The sequence below is a fragment of the Semicossyphus pulcher genome, unplaced genomic scaffold, assembly GCF_022749685.1.
Source record: "Semicossyphus pulcher isolate SPU_LCO1_2020_fin unplaced genomic scaffold, fSemPul1.0.p SCAF_15, whole genome shotgun sequence".
NCBI lineage: Eukaryota > Metazoa > Chordata > Actinopteri > Labriformes > Labridae > Semicossyphus > Semicossyphus pulcher.
The window spans coordinates 12,336,109-12,355,768 of record NW_027211659.1 but is presented as its reverse complement, the minus strand read 5'-3'; the positions used below and the strand labels follow the sequence as shown (position 1 = coordinate 12,355,768).

Below are 19,660 nucleotides of genomic sequence, written 5' to 3'. Positions count from 1 at the left end.
TACAATATACATATATAAAAAAGAGTAGAGTAGCATTAAGTGATAACTGAGGGTGTATAACAATGGTGTAAAGAAACTATTTACATTCTGTTATTTACTCAAGTACTGTACTTAAGTACAATAGTAAATAGGCTTGGTTGTACTCATCCTAAGTTGATGCTATTTTTAAGTTTAAGAAGCCAACACCTATTTGGCACTTTTGTAATTATGCTTGCAAAACAATAGCATTTGAATATGACCACTAGTGGTATGTAACTGAGAAGTTTGCTTAAGTACTGCAGTTAAGCACAATCTTGACCATTTTTCTGGTACTTTATACTTCTACTTCCTAATATTTAACATGGTAATAATGTACTGGTCACAAGCCTACCTTGATTTCAAAGCTGTAGAGACTATACAGAGTAAATTTAATGTACGATCATGTGAAAAGTGTATTAGAAATTGTTGCTTGTTTGTAGATTGAACTGTCTAGTAAATGAATGATTCACATTTTGACCGTTTTCTACATTGAAATAGGCTTGAATGCACCACATTCAAATATCATTTTCCATAATAATATAAGTTTTATTGGGATGTTTGTCATAATTTATGACTTTACATTGTAAAAGGGTATTATTAAAGTGTGTTTCTTCTTTTAGTATAGTATAGTTAGTTTAGTGTCTTTATTTTCCTCTCACCTCTTGTGCTATAACTTAACCAACCTAATAATTGGCTCCATGTTGAGACCTACAATAGTAAACTTCTACTTTACATTAATGCACCAGAGAGTTTAATGATAATAATATTATAAAGGCAGCTTTATAAACTGGAAGAGGTTATTTTCTGTAATGAGTGGTCTAATTTTACTTGGGAATATTTAAGTTTATTGATTATACTTAGTTATTAGCCAATTTAAGAATACTGCTATCAAAGAAAGTTGTTAGGCTTATAAAATCCTCAAAGCTAATTAGATTTGACTCATTCTGACACCTCAGCGTAACAAAGAAGTCGGATCGAGATGTAATTAAGTGGCTTTAGAAATATGTCAAGGTAATAAGACAGACTTGGTCCTGGCTCTGGCACCTATCTGTGAAGAAGCTCACACTAAAGTGCAGCTCACTGTGCCACTGCGTGAAATTACACTAAAAAGCCTATTTTTTCCCCCCTCTCATGCGCGCTCATGAGCACGCGTTCACGTTTGGCAGCTCCACGTCGACATTCTTCCAGCTGCATATAGTGAAGTGCACAGGACTGGGGGAAGAAAAGGTAAAAGCGGCGACAGCCACCTTACGACCGGAGCGCTGCAAGTCCGCAGACGGACACAGACCGCAGTGAAAACAGACGTTTGCATTGAGAATCCAGCCATGGCCTGCAATGTCCTCTCATCGCTTTCTGCTTTTGCATTTTGTGATTCAGACTACTTGCCCCCTCGTGTTGGATCGCAGCTGGTCCCTTTGCGTCTACCTACATCAGGTACTGTATGACTTGCACAACTTATTTTGCCTTCATCATTTTACTTCTTGCGTAAATAATGATCAAGATAATAAGTGACATGGCATTATGTGTACTTTGCACTTTAAAAGTTGCCGTCACTTGATTGCTGTTAAAGTGGCAAGTGTCATAAGTAGCTTCAAACTGACACAACTAAATACTCCTGGAGCTTTCTGCACTTTCCTCATTGCTATCATATCTTCCTACGATGTGTAGTCAATAGCTCATTCTCCAGGGCCTGTTCAGTTCATAAAGTTGTAAAAGCTCAACAGGTAGAATCAATGACACATGGGCACAGGAGTGAAGTAATCCTAGTGAGGCTAAAGATATCACCAGAACTGAAAATTTCAAACATGTCAGCCCAAATAGAGACTAGTTAATAACATTGCAACCAACCAGATGGTAGAGTTTGAAGGAGTAAGTAGATACATTTTTTGGTAGGATATATGACAGGATTAACAGATGCACATTCAAAAATAATATTAAGCCATTTATTAATCATTGTGGAGAGCTGACAGTGTGTAAAAAGAGTCCATCTGGCCTTCTTTACCTGCTAGGAGGACCAAACACACAGCAACCTTTCTGTAGGCCGAGTTCTCAGAGTATTCAAATCTCACTTGCTCTTTAGTCTTAAACCAATTACAGCTACTGTCTCTTTTGTACTTATATGTTTTGCATGGACGTCAATAAAATAGACAGATAATCAAAGTAAATGCCCCACTTTTCTTGCTTTTTGTGCCTTACAGGTCAAAGGATCACCCAGTCATGAGGAGGATAAGGTCCTGCACAAGGACAAACCTATGAGGTGGCACTGTGGCTTTCCAAATAAAGTTCTGTGATACACTTAGACTCTTACTGCTCGCAGTCAGTGCATTACAGAACTTTGTTTTGGGAGTTAATACTTTAAACTGTGGGGAAATAAATCCTAAAACATCTGGACATTTAAGTTTTCAGCACGCTGTAATTTTTCTGTTGACAAATGAATGGTTTTCTGCAATAAAGTTTCTCTCTGTTTGAAGCATTTTTCAAAGCCTCTGTCTTTTTTGAGAGTTTCACCAAAGTTAATTTGTATTCTAGAGTGGCTTTGCGTAGCTTATGTAGTTTAACTTTTGTGTTAAATCATTACTTAAAGGGCACTGCTGTGTGCCATATGGAAACAGTAGTCATGCTGGTCAGGTGACTGAGTAGAGGAGAGGCACACAGGTAAACAGTGAAGTCACATCGTTTCAGGTTACTCTCAGTTTGTAAAACCACATCACAAAACTTACGCATGAGGACTTCTAACACTTATGACACACTTTTATAAGAGCAGTTGTTCAGTCATTTTTAAAAGGCAGCAGTCCATTGCCTATCCATGTATTATGTCTTACTTAACAAATTGGTGACAGAGGCAGTATTTATGAAACCTTTATTTCATTTAAAAAGCATTAGTTTTGGTATCAAAAGCTATATTTAGCACGTGTCTCTGTTCTCTTGAATATTTCAAGCGGTAAAACGAACAGGGCTGAAAATCTTCTGTCATCTCATAACAACTATGTAAACTGACTGTAAATTCCAGTTAACTGTCAACGAAACGTATGTCACCAGCAAGGACTGTAACCAGTCGCATATCGCAAGGCATGCTGGGAAATAGGTGAAATGATGCATTCAAGTCCTAGCTGCTGTATGGGAATAAGTAAAACAAGTCATTTTTTTCTAAACCCTACTGTAATAGAAGGCAGACGTGCTATTCCCTCATATTTTATTGTTAATATCTAACTTGTATTTATTTAGTCATAATTCGTCATAATTCCACCCCCCGTTTCATATAGTGTACTGCCAATTTAGAAAATTAAATAAGCAGATTCTCACATTAAGGACGCTAGAATTGGTAAATGTTTGACGTTTCTTGTTGTCAAATGACTCAAGTGAGTTTTTTTTTAGTTTTGGGGCAGTTTTAGATGAATTATCTGTTGATCCCTTAATAGATTAACTGCCTTATCGCTTCATCCCTAGTCTGTACTAATTCCTTTTAACCATTCATGATACCACAAAATTACCGTCTATAATGTTTTTTAACGATTGCGTTTTATTGTCCATATGCTCTCTCTCCGACTTCTAAACGTGGCACGATAAAAAAAACAAAAAAACCCCCTAACAATATACCAGTTGCCAGGCACTTGGCGCTATTCTGGTCATTCATGTAACTGAGCGTGATGTTTCCGACGGCCTCTGAACGCAGCATACTTTCCCTGCGCTGACCTCTGACAGCCGGCCCGCTCATGGATCCGCTCCCTCCCTTCACAAACACGGAAGCAGCATGGCGTCCAACAGCAGCGGCGGCAGCTCCGACAGGCAGCGGATTGCACAGCAAAGATTGAGGATAATTGCCGGGCACTTACAGAGACCGGTGGACGGAGACTCGACCATCCTCGCCGCGGAGTGCAAGGGCCAAGATAGCAAGACAGATGCCTCCAGAGAAGGGAAGACGGTGCCGAGGAAGAGGTACGAGGCTGCGATGGAGCGGTGGACAAGGGTCCATCCTCTGTGGATTTAGCTAGTTTTAAGTCAATCATTCGTGGAGTAATAGCTTAACAAGAACTAATAGGATGATATGTACTGACAGACAGACTTGCCTCTCTTATCCGAGCATTAGCAACATAGAGAAAGAAGGCTATGGCTGGGCTTAATTAGCCTGCTAGCTAACGTTACAGAGTAGACATTCATTTGCTAAGGAGTGGGTGCGGCTACTTTCAGGAGTTTAACATTGTTGTGGTCGACTTTCTTAAAGTTGTTCTAAAGAAGCTGTTTCTGAAGCTTGTAGTAGTTTATTTCATTTATCATATGGCACTTTCTTCCTGTCAGTCAGGCTGTAAAGGCTGTAGACAAATGCTCATGTTATGGCTGAGCTTCTGGCACTTTCCTGATGAATCAAACAACGGAATCATTGAAATGAACTGGCCGTATTTAAGAAGAAAAAAAAAAACTGGCCGTGTTTTTCATCGAGTAATTATTGCAGCCTTTACAGTAATCGTTACTGTTAGGCACAGCAGTTATGTATTGTTTTATTCACTAGTTTTGTCATACATCAACAACACACGTACTTACGTTATTTTATCTGCCACATGTACTACTTATTTGCTTGGCATGTTAACACGTTGAAAGGGGAATTACTGAGATCTGGTTCTTGATTCTTTTGATTTCTTCAAACGCGATTTTAAGGTATTAGACACCTAAAAGTCTAATTTGTAGCAACAGCCTCTGTATAACTTCCTTTGATCTGATTGGTTAGGACAAGTAGTGGTCTGACTTTCAACCTATTGGCAGCTCAGTTCCTTTTGAGAAAACACCACGCTGTGCTGACATCTAGTGTCAGTCTGAGAAAACAGCTGAAGCTAAATGTGAAATCAAGCACTCAAAAGTATCAGCAATTGGCCTTGTGAAATGTATCATGTCATGTTCTGGTCAATATGACATTGTGGTGATAGGATTAAATGTCATGGCTCAAAGCACTGTCTTTTTTTTAGTCTCTACAGTGTATAAAGTTTGGTAGATATCGAATAGCACCTATTATCTGTTCGTTTGAAGAAGTACCAAGACACTTCCTCTGTAAAGCCTTTGGCTGGTTTTACAGAAATTCTTTCTGCTACCTTTCCGGTACGGTTAGTTACGGTAAGTGGTTTCAGTCAAGAATCCTGACTTGCAGGTTTGTGTGGAGTTTCAGCGTCAACTTAAACCACATTTACATTAAACGCATACTTGAGCGACCGCAACCAAAACTGATGCAATGTAAAAGAGACAACGCCTGTTTCTGTCTGACCTACCACTATATAGACTTACCACCAAGTTTAAACTGACAGTCTGATACATCAGTCCCACTATAAATCCTACGTTTATGAAGATAAAAATGTTGATTTCACAGAGGTGTTGATTCATGTTAGTCATTTTTGGGGCTTTAGTTTGATCTGTGTTTATTTGTATAACATTATAGTGGGAGGTATTTTTAATATGTCAATTTAGTCATCCATATGCACATTTAAATAATAGTGCAAACAACCCCACATATACCATAACCTCATCTAAGCTGAAAGACCAAATTTCTATCTCAACTTTTATCTGTCTGAAGAAGAATCTTTATACAGCAGAAACGTTGTATTTGCATAATATAATTAATTTTCAAAGATTCCAGTGTAATTCTCTTTGGCAGCACCTTTGGCAATAAGCAGTAGTTGTATGAGGACACTTCACAGTTTCACCAGATGTCTATGGTTGGCTCCCTTTGTCACAGTTGTAACTCTTGATTTTCCTCGCTGACGGTCGCTTTCCTTTTTAGACTGTTTGCCTTCATCTGATTGTCGAATTTGTTTGTTTGGATTTTCACTTATTGTTGAAGTTGTATCTGTAGTCATCGATCTTTTCTTTGTTTGTTCAGCCATAGTAGATTACTGTTTACTTGCAATACTTGCAGAGACTGGAGAGGCAGCGGCTTAGCTCTGCCTACCCTCTCTGGCAGACCAACCACTGCTGGGTGATGGAAAACGCGTCACTAACTGGGCGCCGCTTGAGATTTTTTTTCCGCAAATGTCGCCACAGATACCCAGACTTTGTTATTGGGTAATTTCTTTCCCTTTTCTATAGCCAGTTTGGTCTAGTATAGTCACGTCAATGGGTAATTTTATTTGTATAGCTCAAAGTTACTTTTAGTAAGTATGCCTCCAAGGGCCCTTATATCAGCACAGCATACAACGTCTTTATCCCTAGACCCTGGATTAAGATGAGGGGCGAAAAGGAAGAAACATCAGGAAGAGTAGCAGAGGAGAGATCCCTCCTCCTGGACAGACCTGTTGTAGATGTTAAAATGCACTCTGGCAGGAAATAGTTCAGGCTGTCTAAAGCGATTAATAAAGACCTACTCTTTAAACAGGACCATGCTGTTTGCCGGAAATTATCTGTGTGTACTTATTGACCTTGCCACACTCTTGCCCCATTTATTGATACATGTTACTCACTATGTTCAGCAGCTATAACAGCATATTAGCAGTGGTGAGGATGCATTAAAGTGTGATTCAGTGTGTCACTGTTGTTTCTGCACAAGCTCTTAATTAATAAGAAACTACATTTTGGCAGGTATTAATCTTAATTATGGCTTTTACTCTACTGTGTTAGCATCTCATCCCAAGATACCCATGAGTTATGGTTGTTGTGTGAGCGGTGGTGAGATGTCTGTCTGTAAGTACAGCACAAGCTTTGCACAGTATTGGAGCACAGACAACGCAGTGTCTTTCGGTCGTAAAGGTGATCATTGTAATGGAATATCATTCAGCGGTAATAGCAGCAATAGTAGTGTTTGTTTGAAAAATTCTGGAATGAAACTAGCTTTGGATAAGAGTGCGACAGGGGGCTGTAAATTAGAAATATTTAAATGTGTATGAGGAAATAGCTGAGAGCAAAGGGTGTGTCTGCTAGCTTCCTCTGCGCATGGGGATTAAGTTTAAATGTGAAGCCTCTTCTTCAAAACAAGCTGTGTGTTTTTGAGGCTGTGTTCGGAGCAGTGGTAAAGAGGCACCGAGGGAATGTTGTGTGTCTGTCTGCAGCCTCCCATATTGTGAATTTGACGGATGGTTTAGCTCCTCCTTGGTTGAATGCAAAGGCCCTCAATGACTGAATAAAATAAGGCGACTATGTGACTTAGGGTTTGAAATATCAGCATCTGACTTCTAAAAGCGACTCTTTCTTTTCCTCTTTGTCTGGGTGAAATTGAAAAGCTAAAGTCGGCCTACAGTAACCAGGCTTACAAGTAACCCAGGAAACACTCTTTCATGTCTTAACTTCACATTAAGGTGTATGAGTTGATAACCACCGCTGTTTGTTTTCCCACAGGCAGGAGATTATGAAATGGAACGGCTGGGGATACAGTGACTCAAGATTCCTCTTCAACAAGAAAGGGCAAGCCGAATTTACTGGCAAAAGGTACTGCATAATACCACATTACTGCTCTTAGACGTACTGATTAGAGAAACCAGACCGGGCTGGGTCTAAGCATTGATCCTTTTCACAGCACACACTCTGAACCCAGCTTTTGAAACCAGTTGCCTACGCTCACAGCAATGTGGTGCTACTGCCACCTAGTGGCTGGCATTTGAACTGCTCTCTGTCATTTGAGAAGGTCACTGCTTGTGATTTTCAGCTTCCTCAAAGTCTGTAGCTCATTAACAGAAACCACTTTCCAATCTGTTCAAAAATGGAACATATTATGCTTGTAATTGTTGATGTGTCTCTGGGGAGCTGTGGGTAAACAAAGACATTTGTTGTCTGTTGAAGAGAAGAAGATTTAGTTTGAGTGTCTAAAAATAAATCCACTTATTCCTGATCAAACTCATTCTATCTTCAGTTTACTACAGGAAGAATAGCCCCTCTGCACCTTTAGTCCTGCCTCCGAAGAGGAAGGAAGATGTATGCTCGAGCATTTTTATTGTAATCATGACATATGTGTCTGGAAGAGACAGCCCTGCTTGCCCCATTTTAAAACACAGAGGAATCTCACACTGCCTATGAGGATGTATTTTGACTAATGAGTCGAGCTGAACAGGATGTTGCACAGCAAATGGCTTCCTCCTGTGCGAGCTGTTGCTACAGACCGCTCTGTGCCCGGTCGCCTGAAAAAGCTACCTAGGAAGGCGTACAGTAAAGCGAGGCTGGGGCACAGCTGAATGAATGTCAGAGACGTTGTTCTCCTCCTCCGCGCTCGCCGTGACAGAGGCTTTTTCATTATAGAGTGTGTTTCATGCTCTCTTGGACAAAGGCGCAGCACAGTGCCCTGATGGGTTGGCCCTGGCTGTGCCAGCGGCTCAATTATGCAAGGGATGGCGAGGGCGGTCACACGGACGGCACTGTCACTGCCTAATAACCTCATTGGACTCAAACCTCACACTCTATTCTTATTAGACACAGATGTGGATTTCCAAATGAAAAAGCCCAGTCAAGCATTTACATGTTCTCAAATGAGGGCTTTGACTTCCAGTACTTGAAATCATTTAAACATGAAGCATAGTTGGGATTTTTCACACAAGCTGTCTTCCTTCACACATTCCAGGTACAGGCTAAGTGGTATGATCATCCCCGGGCTGAAAGATTGGTTTGAAGGCACGTTTGGAGCCAGTCTGCAGCACAAAACTCCAGCAACAGTGAGTGTCATTTCGATTTATTTGTCTCCAGTGAATGGCAAAGACGAGCGCTCACTCACAGTTAGGTTTGTTTTGTTTCAGTCTGTTCTCACTAGCAGTTCTGTACAGCCTCCCATTCTTAACGAGGCCTTCGTGGAGGAAGTGAAATCCACAGGTATTCCCTTCTCTCATGACGCAGAGGACCGGGTGTTTCGTGCACACGGTAAGAAGACTTTGGCCACATCATTACAGAAAAAACACCCAATACAATCTGCATTAAAAAAATTATTTACTTATTACTTCAGCGACAATATTTTTCTTTCCTGTATTTTTCTTCCAGGTCATTGCTTGAACGAGATCTTTGCTCTGCGAGAAGGCAAATTCGGCCGTGTTCCAGACATGGTGGTATGGCCAAGTGAGTTCACAAGCTGTGTGTGTCTGTTTTCCTCCTCCCACATAGCATCACTGATCCCCCCCTACTGGCTTAGGTGATTTAAAGGGTTAATCTCTGCAGAGGCAGGGATATTAATATGTATGAGTGGAGGCTTAATAAGAAGCGTCAGGGGGAGGACGGTTGACACCCAATACTCCGCGGTCTGGCCCCGCACAGTACACCCATGAATTATGATTCTGAGATTGGTTTTCTGTTGTTATGGCTGGCACTATTTTATCATGCAAATGAGTGTTGACTGATAGCTGAAACTTGATTAGCAGCCTCCCAAATGAGCAGCAAATCAGCAAGCCACTGTAGGTCTCGTTTCATCCGCACAAGCACAACATTTAAATTTTTCCAACCCCACAAATACACTCTATGCACCTCATAGATATCTTGACCTGCGATTTGCATTTCTCAGTAGTCCCTGAAAGTCACGCTGTGTGTTTTAAGTGCAGCTTTAGTTTGTTGAACTGTAATCTGCAGGCAGACACTGTGTGTTTAATTGGATGGCAAAATGTAGCAGAATGCAGGCATTTCTCACCGCCTCTGAAAGCACTTGAGGCCAGTCAAGCACATCCATGTGGGTGGGTATTGCTACCCTTCCCACTCGCTCACCACTCCAGCGGTGAATGGATGTGGGCTCTGTGATTGGCTGAAGCACGTTTCTATTGATCCAGAACATCCCACCCCCAGAGAGCGTAGCTTCACGCAGTGTGACTCCGCCTGAGGAAAGCCCCGGGCAAATCACAACTATCAGGCAAATCAAAAGTCACCCTGCCCCTCTGCCGGTCCCCCGGCTCTAATGGCTCAGGCCGTATACATTTATTTATCGTCCTCTGTACACACGTAATGTAATGTGCCATGTTTATCTCCTTTACAATATGTCTCTGGTTATTACGTGAACTCTTAATTTATGAATGCAATAGAGGATGGTAAATGAAAACTTCTCTTTTATGATGGCCACTCATTTCTAAAATGATGTTGTGTGTCTTTGCAGACTGCCACAATGATGTGGTGAAACTAGTGGAGCTGGCGTGCAAACATAATGTTTGTTTGATGCCATATGGAGGTGAGTCATGAAATCAGTGCCTGTAATCATTATAATAAGCTCACATATGGTTTGTATTTACATTTAATGTAATTTAAAACATTGTTTATTCCCATTCCAATGTGGAAATATTTGTTCTATTAATAAAGCTTTGCGCTGTTATGTTTGTTACAGATAAAAGTCCTAATAGGCATCCTATTGTACTCACAATATAAGCTTTAAAGGCGTCTTTACATGAAGTGTTGTTGTAATTCTTGTTTTGCTCTCTCAGGAGGAACCAGTGTCTCCAGTGCGTTAGAGTGCCCCCAAGAGGAAACTCGCTCCATCGTTTCTCTGGATACCTCACAGATGGTACGTAAACACCTGTGTCCCCAAGTGTCAGCAGAGGTTATCTGCACTACAGACGAGACAAGCTGAAACCAAATCAAATACTGCTATTGATGTTTACCTGGCCATCGACATTGGAATAATTTCTCTCAGTTATCAACTTCCTGTTTTGTTCAGCACAGGGAACTAATCTGATCGTGGCAGCAATACCACATTCTATTGCATTATGGGACAATAGTGTGAAAACACACCCAGGATTTTTCAGGAGGGAATGTATTGCATACACGGCTGTGTTAAATACTTGATTGTGATTGGTTAATTAAGGCATTCCAAGGACTGCTATTTCTCGATAACAGACCGTTGCTAGGGATGCGGCTCTAATCACACAATCCGGAGGACTAACTGTAATCATATCAATCCACCGAAAGAAGTCAATTTGACTCCGGCTTGTCTACGGAAGGAAAAAAGTGTGTAACAGACTATTTTTAAAATGAAGAAAAAATAATTTCCGAATCAATATTTTTTTAAATAATTGCTTTCATAAGTAAAAAGCCGTGTCCTGCTCACCCTGTTGGGGTTCCATCCTGCGATAACAACCTGCTCACTATACATTAAGTTAACCGACCAATCAATAGAAGGGATTATTGCTTTTTAATGATGATGAGGAAAAGTGATCATATGCCTTTTTATTTTACATGAATGTAAATTTAATATGTTTGACTATCTTTCAGATAAAATAAGTAATTTGAATATTTTTTCACCACGCTCTGTAAATCAACCATTAATATCAGCAGCTGTTAGAACATTAATACAAAAGCTATTTGTTGTGTGTAAGTAGGACATAATTTTATCCTTGTTTTTAACATGATAAATGTGTCACTTGTGCATCAGCGGTTAATTTTAATGGATGCCACGCATGTCACCGTGAACACAAGGTTGTTTTACTGGATGTAAAATAAAATGGTGAATACTGTCGCCAGTACAGTACGCCTCTTTCATCCAGGCCCACACAGAGGTGATATATAAGCTGTCCGGATGCTGCTCTCCTACCGCTCTTTGAGTTTGGTGCCACAGACACCAGTGACCAGCCTTGTGTGTCAGGGGGTCAGAGGTGGAGTGGCTCCAATGGAAGCACATGAAAGGAGCAGCGTGGCTGTAACATAAAGTTTACTACCTCTGGAGAATAATTGATGGCAGGTGTGAAATGACCTCCTGCAGGTAGGGGTAAGCCACGTGCCCAGCGGCCCAAATAAGAGGCATATATTTGGAATTGGATGTTAAATTGAGTTTAACCTTGAGGAAAATGTCTCCGTCCCTTAGCCCCTCTGCACACATTTATCCTCAGACATGTGACCGTCAGGCTAGAAGGACATAGTGCTGCAAAACTTCTGCAAAATCAAAGCTCGGATATTTCAAGCCAACGAAACAGATGTAGGCATGTTTAGTTTCCGACAGCAAATGAATTGTGTGTTTTTATGTAAGTCTAATGAAACAAACAGATGGATTGTACTTCTTTCCTGCTGCATGGCACAAAGCATTTATTCAGAATGTTTTCTGACCTCCTCGCTGATATTTTTCATCCTCAGAATCGCATCCTGTGGATTGACGAGAAGAACTTAACAGCCCATGTGGAAGCTGGCATCGTCGGTCAGGATTTGGAGAGATTGGTAAGTGCTCCTCATCCATCCACATTTCTTCACTGAAAGAGCTTACACGCTGTAAAATGTTGTGCCAACAATGAAGCCGTGCGACCGCTCGCAGGTTGCCCATGCTCATGTCACCTTGGTGCTTCCTGCACTACATCTAACGTGGGTTTAGGAGGAGGGAGAGTGAGACAGGAGCAGAGTGCTGAAGGGGAGAGATTAGAGAGTGAGGCGCCGGTCATGAGCAGATGGCACCATCAAGCTAATTCAGAAAAATGGAGAAGGAGCGGGCATTTGATGTAGAGGAATGCGTGAGCTGCATCTAAAGCAGACGCCACCTCTGCATTTAGACCGGGCCATTTTGATGGAGCAGATGGGTCGGCATTATAAACTGCCTTCCAGGGGAGTGTGGTGATAAAACAAGGCCTGGCTTAACCCCCGCCTCGTGCTTCTGGTGGGGGTTGTTGTTGCACTTTAAGGTCCTTATTATCATTACTATTAAATGTTCTGCCTAAAGATGCAATCTTTTAGGAGTCGGGCTGCCTTGAAGAGAAAGTGCTGGTTCCTGATGACCTACACTTTCTCCTCAGAGCGGTAGAGATTGTGTATCTGATGAGGTCGCTCAAAGGGTTTTTTGTTGTGTGTGTGGCACCCCGAAAACAACCCAAAAGTTTATTATCACATTACTTTGGCTTTGTGGCAAGTAAGTTAGAAGTCACTTACAGTATTTTGTACAATGGGTGGGGCTGCAGAAGCTGAATGCGCTGCAATATCTGACACGTAGTGGGGGTTTTTTACCAGTGGGAAAAGCTTTCATGTATACAGGCTAACACCCAGTAACACCCGGCTTTTTGCTTAGTGGGAAAGGCTCCAATTGGCATTGATGGGAACACAAAACCTGTGTCGATGCGCTAATCTCCGCCCCCTTTCCGACTCGATACTATGCTCCGTCAGTAACTTCTGCGACTCCTCGTCATCTCAGCTACAAATTCCGCCCGTCTCTGTCCGAGCAGCGCTCAAACATCGTTCCACATTTGTCGGCGCAGAGTTTGATAAACAGGCTGAATGATTAATAGAAAAAAGAGCTAACCACTGTAACATCTTCACTGTTTACTAACCCTGTCTCCGACGCGTTTGTGACGCCAGACGATGACGCAGCAGAAAAGAGAGTGAAGGCAGTATACTTCACTGGCAATGGGAAAATAGACAATTGACATTTATTAGCAGGTCTTCCCAGGTCTGAAAAACCCGTGTCAACGCGCTAACTTTGTCGGAAAAGGGGTATAAGTCTCAGATTTACACACTACAACACGTAGACCTGCAGTTTCTTTTACTTTACTTATGTTATTAAAAAAAAGGCACCAGCTCTTATTTTACACATCACATCAGTGATCTAGTAGAGCAGTAGATTTTAGCTCAGTCTTAATAGCGCACTGATCTCTCTATTTAGTCTTTTCTAGCTCTTTCCACTTGGTTTATTTTAAGCTGCAGTAAAAATCTATGATGCCATAAAACCTGAGTTTGAGCATTGCAGCACGACGAGAGCAGAGCTGCAATTATTTTTTTCCCTTTGCTTGCTCATTCTTTTTGCTTGTTATTAAAACATTCTTGTGGGTTTACATCATTTTTGGCTCGCTTTTAACTCCGACAACACATGCGTGCTCTCTTTGTTTCCTGTCACAGCTTAATGAGAGCGGCTACTGCACAGGGCACGAGCCTGACTCCATGGAGTTCAGCTCCCTGGGGGGCTGGGTAGCAACCAGAGCGTCAGGCATGAAGAAGAACATCTACGGCAACATTGAGGACCTGGTGAGTCGTGCGCGCTCACCTTTACCTTCCTGCTTCCTGTTTGTTTGTTGAAAGTCAGGACTCTGCAGTAACAGCACAGTAATTAGGAAAGTATTAGCAAAGTCTTGTGGACTTTACCTTCACCTGGAAACTATAGTGGTCACAGCGTCAGCTATGATACTGTTCACGCATGCAGCACATGATAACAAAATGATCATAATTCTACAACATCAGTGAAAAAAGTTATACCACAGTCTGCATACTTTGTTTCTTACATGTGTGATGTTGTTTTCTGAATGAATAGGTGGTCCACATAAAGATGGTGACCCCACGAGGGGTGATAGAGAAGGGCTGCCAGGGCCCACGCATGTCCACGGGGCCGGACATTCACCACTTCATCATGGGCTCAGAAGGTTCGCTCCCTTTCTCATGTGACTTCTGTGCACTGCAGCATGTGGTCACGAGTGTGTTTGTGCATTAATGTGGAGTTTGTGTGCATGTTCGACAACTCTCAGATAAAACAGTAACATCAGGCCGGTTCTCATGCTCTGGGCTTCTTACACATTAACCAGCTCCGGTGGAGAAGTGAGGGAGGGGTGTTAGTTAGGAACCAGCAAGTGTCCTCCCCACCCCATCTGCCGTGCCCTGTCCTTGTGAATGCCCACAGAGAATACTGCCATATGCCAGGTTCCCCCCTACATAATGAGGAGGTTCAGAGACTCTTGGCATCGCTATGTTAAACAGCTGTGGATGCAAACTTTATATTCACCCTACAAAGCTCAGCAATCTGCTCCCTGACTGGGCTGGGATCACTGCCGAGATCTCCATTTGCGCTCATTAGAAGTGATTTCAATTTACCAACACTTCCACCAGTATATAAGATCATAATCATACCTGCTAAAAAGGTACAATCACAAGTGAATAATGTTGGATAAAAACTTCTTGATTTTCAGCCAGATATAGTTTTAGTCTATACATTTGCACACAGTTTTTGATCCAAATAGAGTTTCACTAGGTCCCAAAGATATTTGCCATTTCATATAAACACTTTCATGTTCCCATGGTTATAAAGAGGTCAGAGTTTCCCTTTAACTTCTCTCAATGACTAATTTGCTCCGCATTGATTGAAGTGAACAAAGCACATAAACACCTGCACTTTTGAGAACTTCCCCTGTTGTTAAATTCATTTCACTCTGATGTTTTCATATTTGTTCATTTAATAGTAAATCCCCCATTAATCCATTTGGGCATTCTACTATACCAGAAAGATAAAGATAGAATTTATTGATCCCCCCATTGGGGGAAAATCACTTGTTACAACAGCTCAAAGTTAAGCACACGGGTAAAACAAGTGATAGATGAAAGAAAAATGCAAGGACAAAATGACGTAAATAAAATACAATAGTAATGATAATAAATATACACACTATGTACACCTTTCACTTATCACTAGATGGTTAGGTTTTGCGAAGAATACTAGCAAATTAAGTTGCAAAACACAAACGGTGTGACGCATGTTGAAATGTGGATATAAGTGAAGTGAAATACTGCTAGAATTCAGGAGTATCTGCTTGTACCGATATTATAGATAGTTAGAGCCTGTATAATTTCTTTGCTAAAAAGAAAAGGAGACATCCTTATTTAAATTCATGGGTGTAAAAGCCTTAAAAATCATCATGATAATGTCCAAACATGTTAAATGTAATAGGTGTGGATGTGCTCTGTAAGAGTGTTCCAATCAGATGTCACAGGTCAGAAAATATCAAAGTACTGGTGGTCACATCATTTGTCTCTCGGCTGTAAAAGACATATAAAACATGCTAATAGTAATATCAGAATAATTACCATCAAAATAAATTACGTGTGAAAAATGTCATTCTTAAAAAGACACTGGGACACTTAAAGGGGGGAGGGGTATTATGCTAATTTCAAGCTTCATATTTGACTCTGTGATACCTGTGGAGTAGCTTTGCATAATTTACAGTGCAGGCCCTCATACAGCCTCTGCCTGAAACCACTCAGTCAGCTCTGTCCCTTTAAGAAACCCCGCCCCTACAAGCCTGCTTTCTTCTGACTGGCTCAGCTGGACTCAGCATGTAGAAAAAACAGTGTGAAACCTGGCGTTCACTGCAGCCTGCGGACTGAGCTGAGAAGCCTTGGGGATTACTCCAACATACTTTTACCTACAGATTTGAAACTTCACCCACGTTTAGTACGGACATCCAACATTGTTACATTATATATGTCTTAAAATGTGAAAAAGCACAATACCCCCTCTTTAAAATAAAAATTCAGGCAATTCAGTGAAAGCAGAATTAAAGCTCCAAAAGGCCCTATCTCTAAATGAAAGCTAATAGTAATAGTGCTTCATTACTTAAGCACAAACTAGCATAGAACATCTGAAGGTGAGATGCTGCTTGGGTTCGGTAGCGTAACAGAAATGAGACAGGACCACACGTCTCTGGGAGAACTTGAACTACTGGGAGGCCTAACGCTGGAACCAAGAGGTCACACAGCCGCACGGTCTCATTAAAATTATCTACCTCATCACCCCTGAAACCGCATCCCGCTTTCTGACAGCAGGCCACAACATCAACAACAACAAAGCACCTCACTAAAAACCCTCTGCATGTTAAGTGGAACGCATCCATTTAATCAGAAATGACTGAAACCTCCAGCTTCTCATTCTCCGCACAACAAGCGGGTCTCTCTATCGCTCTGACCTTGAAATAGCCTGAATGCAAAGTGTTTTCCTCTCGCTAGCTTTCGACCAGTGTAACAAAAGATTGGAATAATCAATGATAATCCTTTTTCTTTTAATCTCCGCTCAACCGCAGAGGATGTAATGTAGCTGTGTGAAGCCAACCAGAGTTAATTTAATGTCCAGAGTCAATTCTCTGATTCTAAAGTGGTCGCTTTTTTCCACCCAGCTTTTGTTCCCCGGAAATGTTTGAGCCTGATAGCAGGGGGACTCTTCACCGCAAATAGTCCCTCTCCCCAAATACAAACCGTGTAAAAGAGGATTGTTTTATAGAGAAAGTCGTACATAAAACGTCTTAAGCTGCACTTTACAATTTCATTGCATTGCATTCATCCCCAGGAGAGCGTTTCTCTGACCTTGCTGTTCTTATTACCTCCCTTTATTCCTCACTCCCTCTACTCTAGCTCCTCCCTAGCTTTCTCTCTCCCCCTCTCTGACTCCTCCTCGCTCGCTCATTCTGTAGCTCCTCCTTTATGCTGTCAGGAGGGAGGGGCCGTTCCTATCTTGGGGTCTAATGGAGTCACATGTTTTTCCACTGGGCCACTAGGGAGCAGCGTGTGGCATGTAGTGTCACTGTTAGAGGGCTCATTAACAGCTATAACAGGCGGAGGAAGCCTCCTAATGGAACAGGCTACGTTCAGGAGAGATACATCCCTCAGTGGACTGTATTAACAAAGAACATGCAGGCCTGGGGAGAGAAAAAGGTTTAGTTCACACCCCTAAAATTCACTTTAAATATAAGTCTGCCAATATTCGTTTCACTGTTGATATCATACCACAGTCGTTTACCACAGTACACTACCTGCTCAGACCTAAGCAGCAGACAGAAACAGTTAGAGTGAACGTTGTGCAGCATTTAGCTCCTAAAGAGCCAGATATTTTCCACAGAAGTCGGTGGAGACAAAAAAATAGAGCTTAAAATGTGTGGAGATTGGACTTTAACATTCACCAGGTGAGAAGAGACAACCCCAAATGAATAATCCGGTTGCATCTTAACAGCTGGATGTGGTAAAAAGCCAGTTATTGCGGGTCCCCATAGGAAGTAAAACACAGTACCGTAAAACTCAGAATATAAGTTGCACCAGAATATAAGACGCAGTTTTTGGGGGTATCCCAGAAGGAAACATTTTTTTTATGACTATTTATTATTAAAAAGTTATTTCAAAACGATTTAAATTTATTTTCATTTGAAACACATTCAAAACGCACACAAATTATAGCTTACCATCTGTTTTCGTCTGTACTGGTGCAGTAGCTAGCAGCCTATGTTAACGTTGATTGATTGGATAGCGATTGCACTGGCAATCACAACGCCACATGTCCGTGATGAAGCTTTAGCGAGATTATTTTAACCCAGCGCCATCGTCTGGGTAAAACACTGTAGCATTATAAAATACCACCCTGCATTTTATTGGTCGCATCGGCATATAGGACACAGAGCACTTCTTAGATAAAAAAAAATACACTATACACTGAATTTTACAGCAATTAATTTCAACGATAGACAATAATAGAGTCCACAAGAGTAAAAGTCAAATGTGTAAATGTACCATAAGTTAGCTAAACACTTCTGAGCTAACAGTTACAGGATGTTGAATGGCAAAACATTAGCTTCAGTAACCTAGCATAATAGCTAGCTTGTTTGGCACTAATTTAATTGCCGAAACACTATTGAAACAACCAGCAACAAACTGGCAGCAATTAAGATAATGGTGGGTGTAAAAAAAATGACAGTTCAGCTGCTGTGAAACTGCGATTAGCTTTTGCTACTAGCAACAGAACATGTAAGCTAACTAGCTGCAGGAGGCCGAAAGCACAGTGACAGATCACATGAATTATGTTTAAACTTGTCTCGCCGGCTTTGTCTTTGATTTTCTCTCCATATATATTGAATTCTACATAATCCTTTGTATCAATTTTTGTCGATGATAGACATTTTTTTCCAGATAGAGATATTTTTTATTGGAGTAGTTGGGTATGATCCTATAAGTCATATAATTCTCTCGTTAAAATGAAAACCTACTGACTGACTCAGTGACTGATTTGTGTTTAAATCTGAGGTATAATAAAATATTACTCGCAGACATATTGCTGTGTAAGAGAAAGTAGACCCTGGTTTTAAAACCTGCAATGTGACTCCCTCAGCAGCAGCAGCTAATGACAGTTTCAGGGTCACCAGGTCAGCCAGAGGTTTCCGTCTACCTGTATATGTGCTGCTGCGGCTGGCCTCCCTGCCTTTGATAGAGCCCTGCTTTATTTCCTCATGCTCTCAAGTTGATAAATCTTACTTGTCCTCCAGTCTGTGGTGGAAAACCAGACCTACTTGGTGAAATGTGAGACAAAGGTCACCCAAAGGACCCTCGGGACATGTACCAGAGCCCTGTAAAGCAGTTTAAAGTTCCGCTCTAAGACGGAGGTTAAGTCATATAAATTGTGGGAACTGATTTTTTTTTGTTCTACTTAAATTCTCCTGCTGTGATTTTCTACAGGAACCTTGGGTGTGGTTACAGAGGTGACGATGAAAATTCGTCCCATGCCGGAGTACCAGAAATACGGCTCCGTGGTGTTCCCTAATTTTGAGGCGGGAGTTGCCTGTCTTCGAGAGGTTGCCAAACAGGTAATGTGCTAATCAATGCTTAAACACAAGTCACTGTTACCTCCCCCTTTCTCAACATGTAAGGCTAGAAACTTTAAGCTCCTGCAGAGTAAAACCTTTATTTTGAGACTCTTAACTGTTTAGGTACGACAAAAAAGGGATGCATTTGTATTTACAGCATCCTTAAATTTCAATTTCAATTTCAATTGATTGGCTTCGACTCTAAGTAAGTGCTTTGTCGCAGCTTGTGCGGTATTGACCACTGTTGCCATGACTCCCAAAGCCAACAGTCTGCCGTTGAGCCTCTGTGTCAACTTTTCCCTTAGTTTTCGTCGCATGTCAGACATCACTTGTTCTACTCAGCTCTCATCAGTACTCTATAGTTAATTTCTGATATTGAATTATGAATTTGTACATTCTCCAACAGCTGGGTTGAAACTTGAAGAAAA

General features: G+C 41.3%; 1 protein-coding gene across 1 annotated transcript in view; it reads left to right on the top strand.

Moving 5' to 3' along the window:
* Positions 1–3,754: 3,754 nt before the first annotated feature.
* Positions 3,755–19,660, top strand: part of agps (alkylglycerone phosphate synthase) — a 28,466-nt gene continuing 12,560 nt past the window's right edge. The window contains exons 1-11 of the mRNA XM_069663153.1: positions 3,755–3,954; positions 7,330–7,419; positions 8,543–8,633; positions 8,715–8,835; positions 8,953–9,027; positions 10,046–10,117; positions 10,368–10,447; positions 12,010–12,090; positions 13,750–13,875; positions 14,159–14,267; positions 19,105–19,232. Of these exons, the coding sequence (XP_069519254.1) occupies positions 3,770–3,954; positions 7,330–7,419; positions 8,543–8,633; positions 8,715–8,835; positions 8,953–9,027; positions 10,046–10,117; positions 10,368–10,447; positions 12,010–12,090; positions 13,750–13,875; positions 14,159–14,267; positions 19,105–19,232 (1,158 nt within the window). The 5' untranslated portion in view covers positions 3,755–3,769. The remainder of the gene's footprint in view (positions 3,955–7,329; positions 7,420–8,542; positions 8,634–8,714; positions 8,836–8,952; positions 9,028–10,045; positions 10,118–10,367; positions 10,448–12,009; positions 12,091–13,749; positions 13,876–14,158; positions 14,268–19,104; positions 19,233–19,660) is intronic.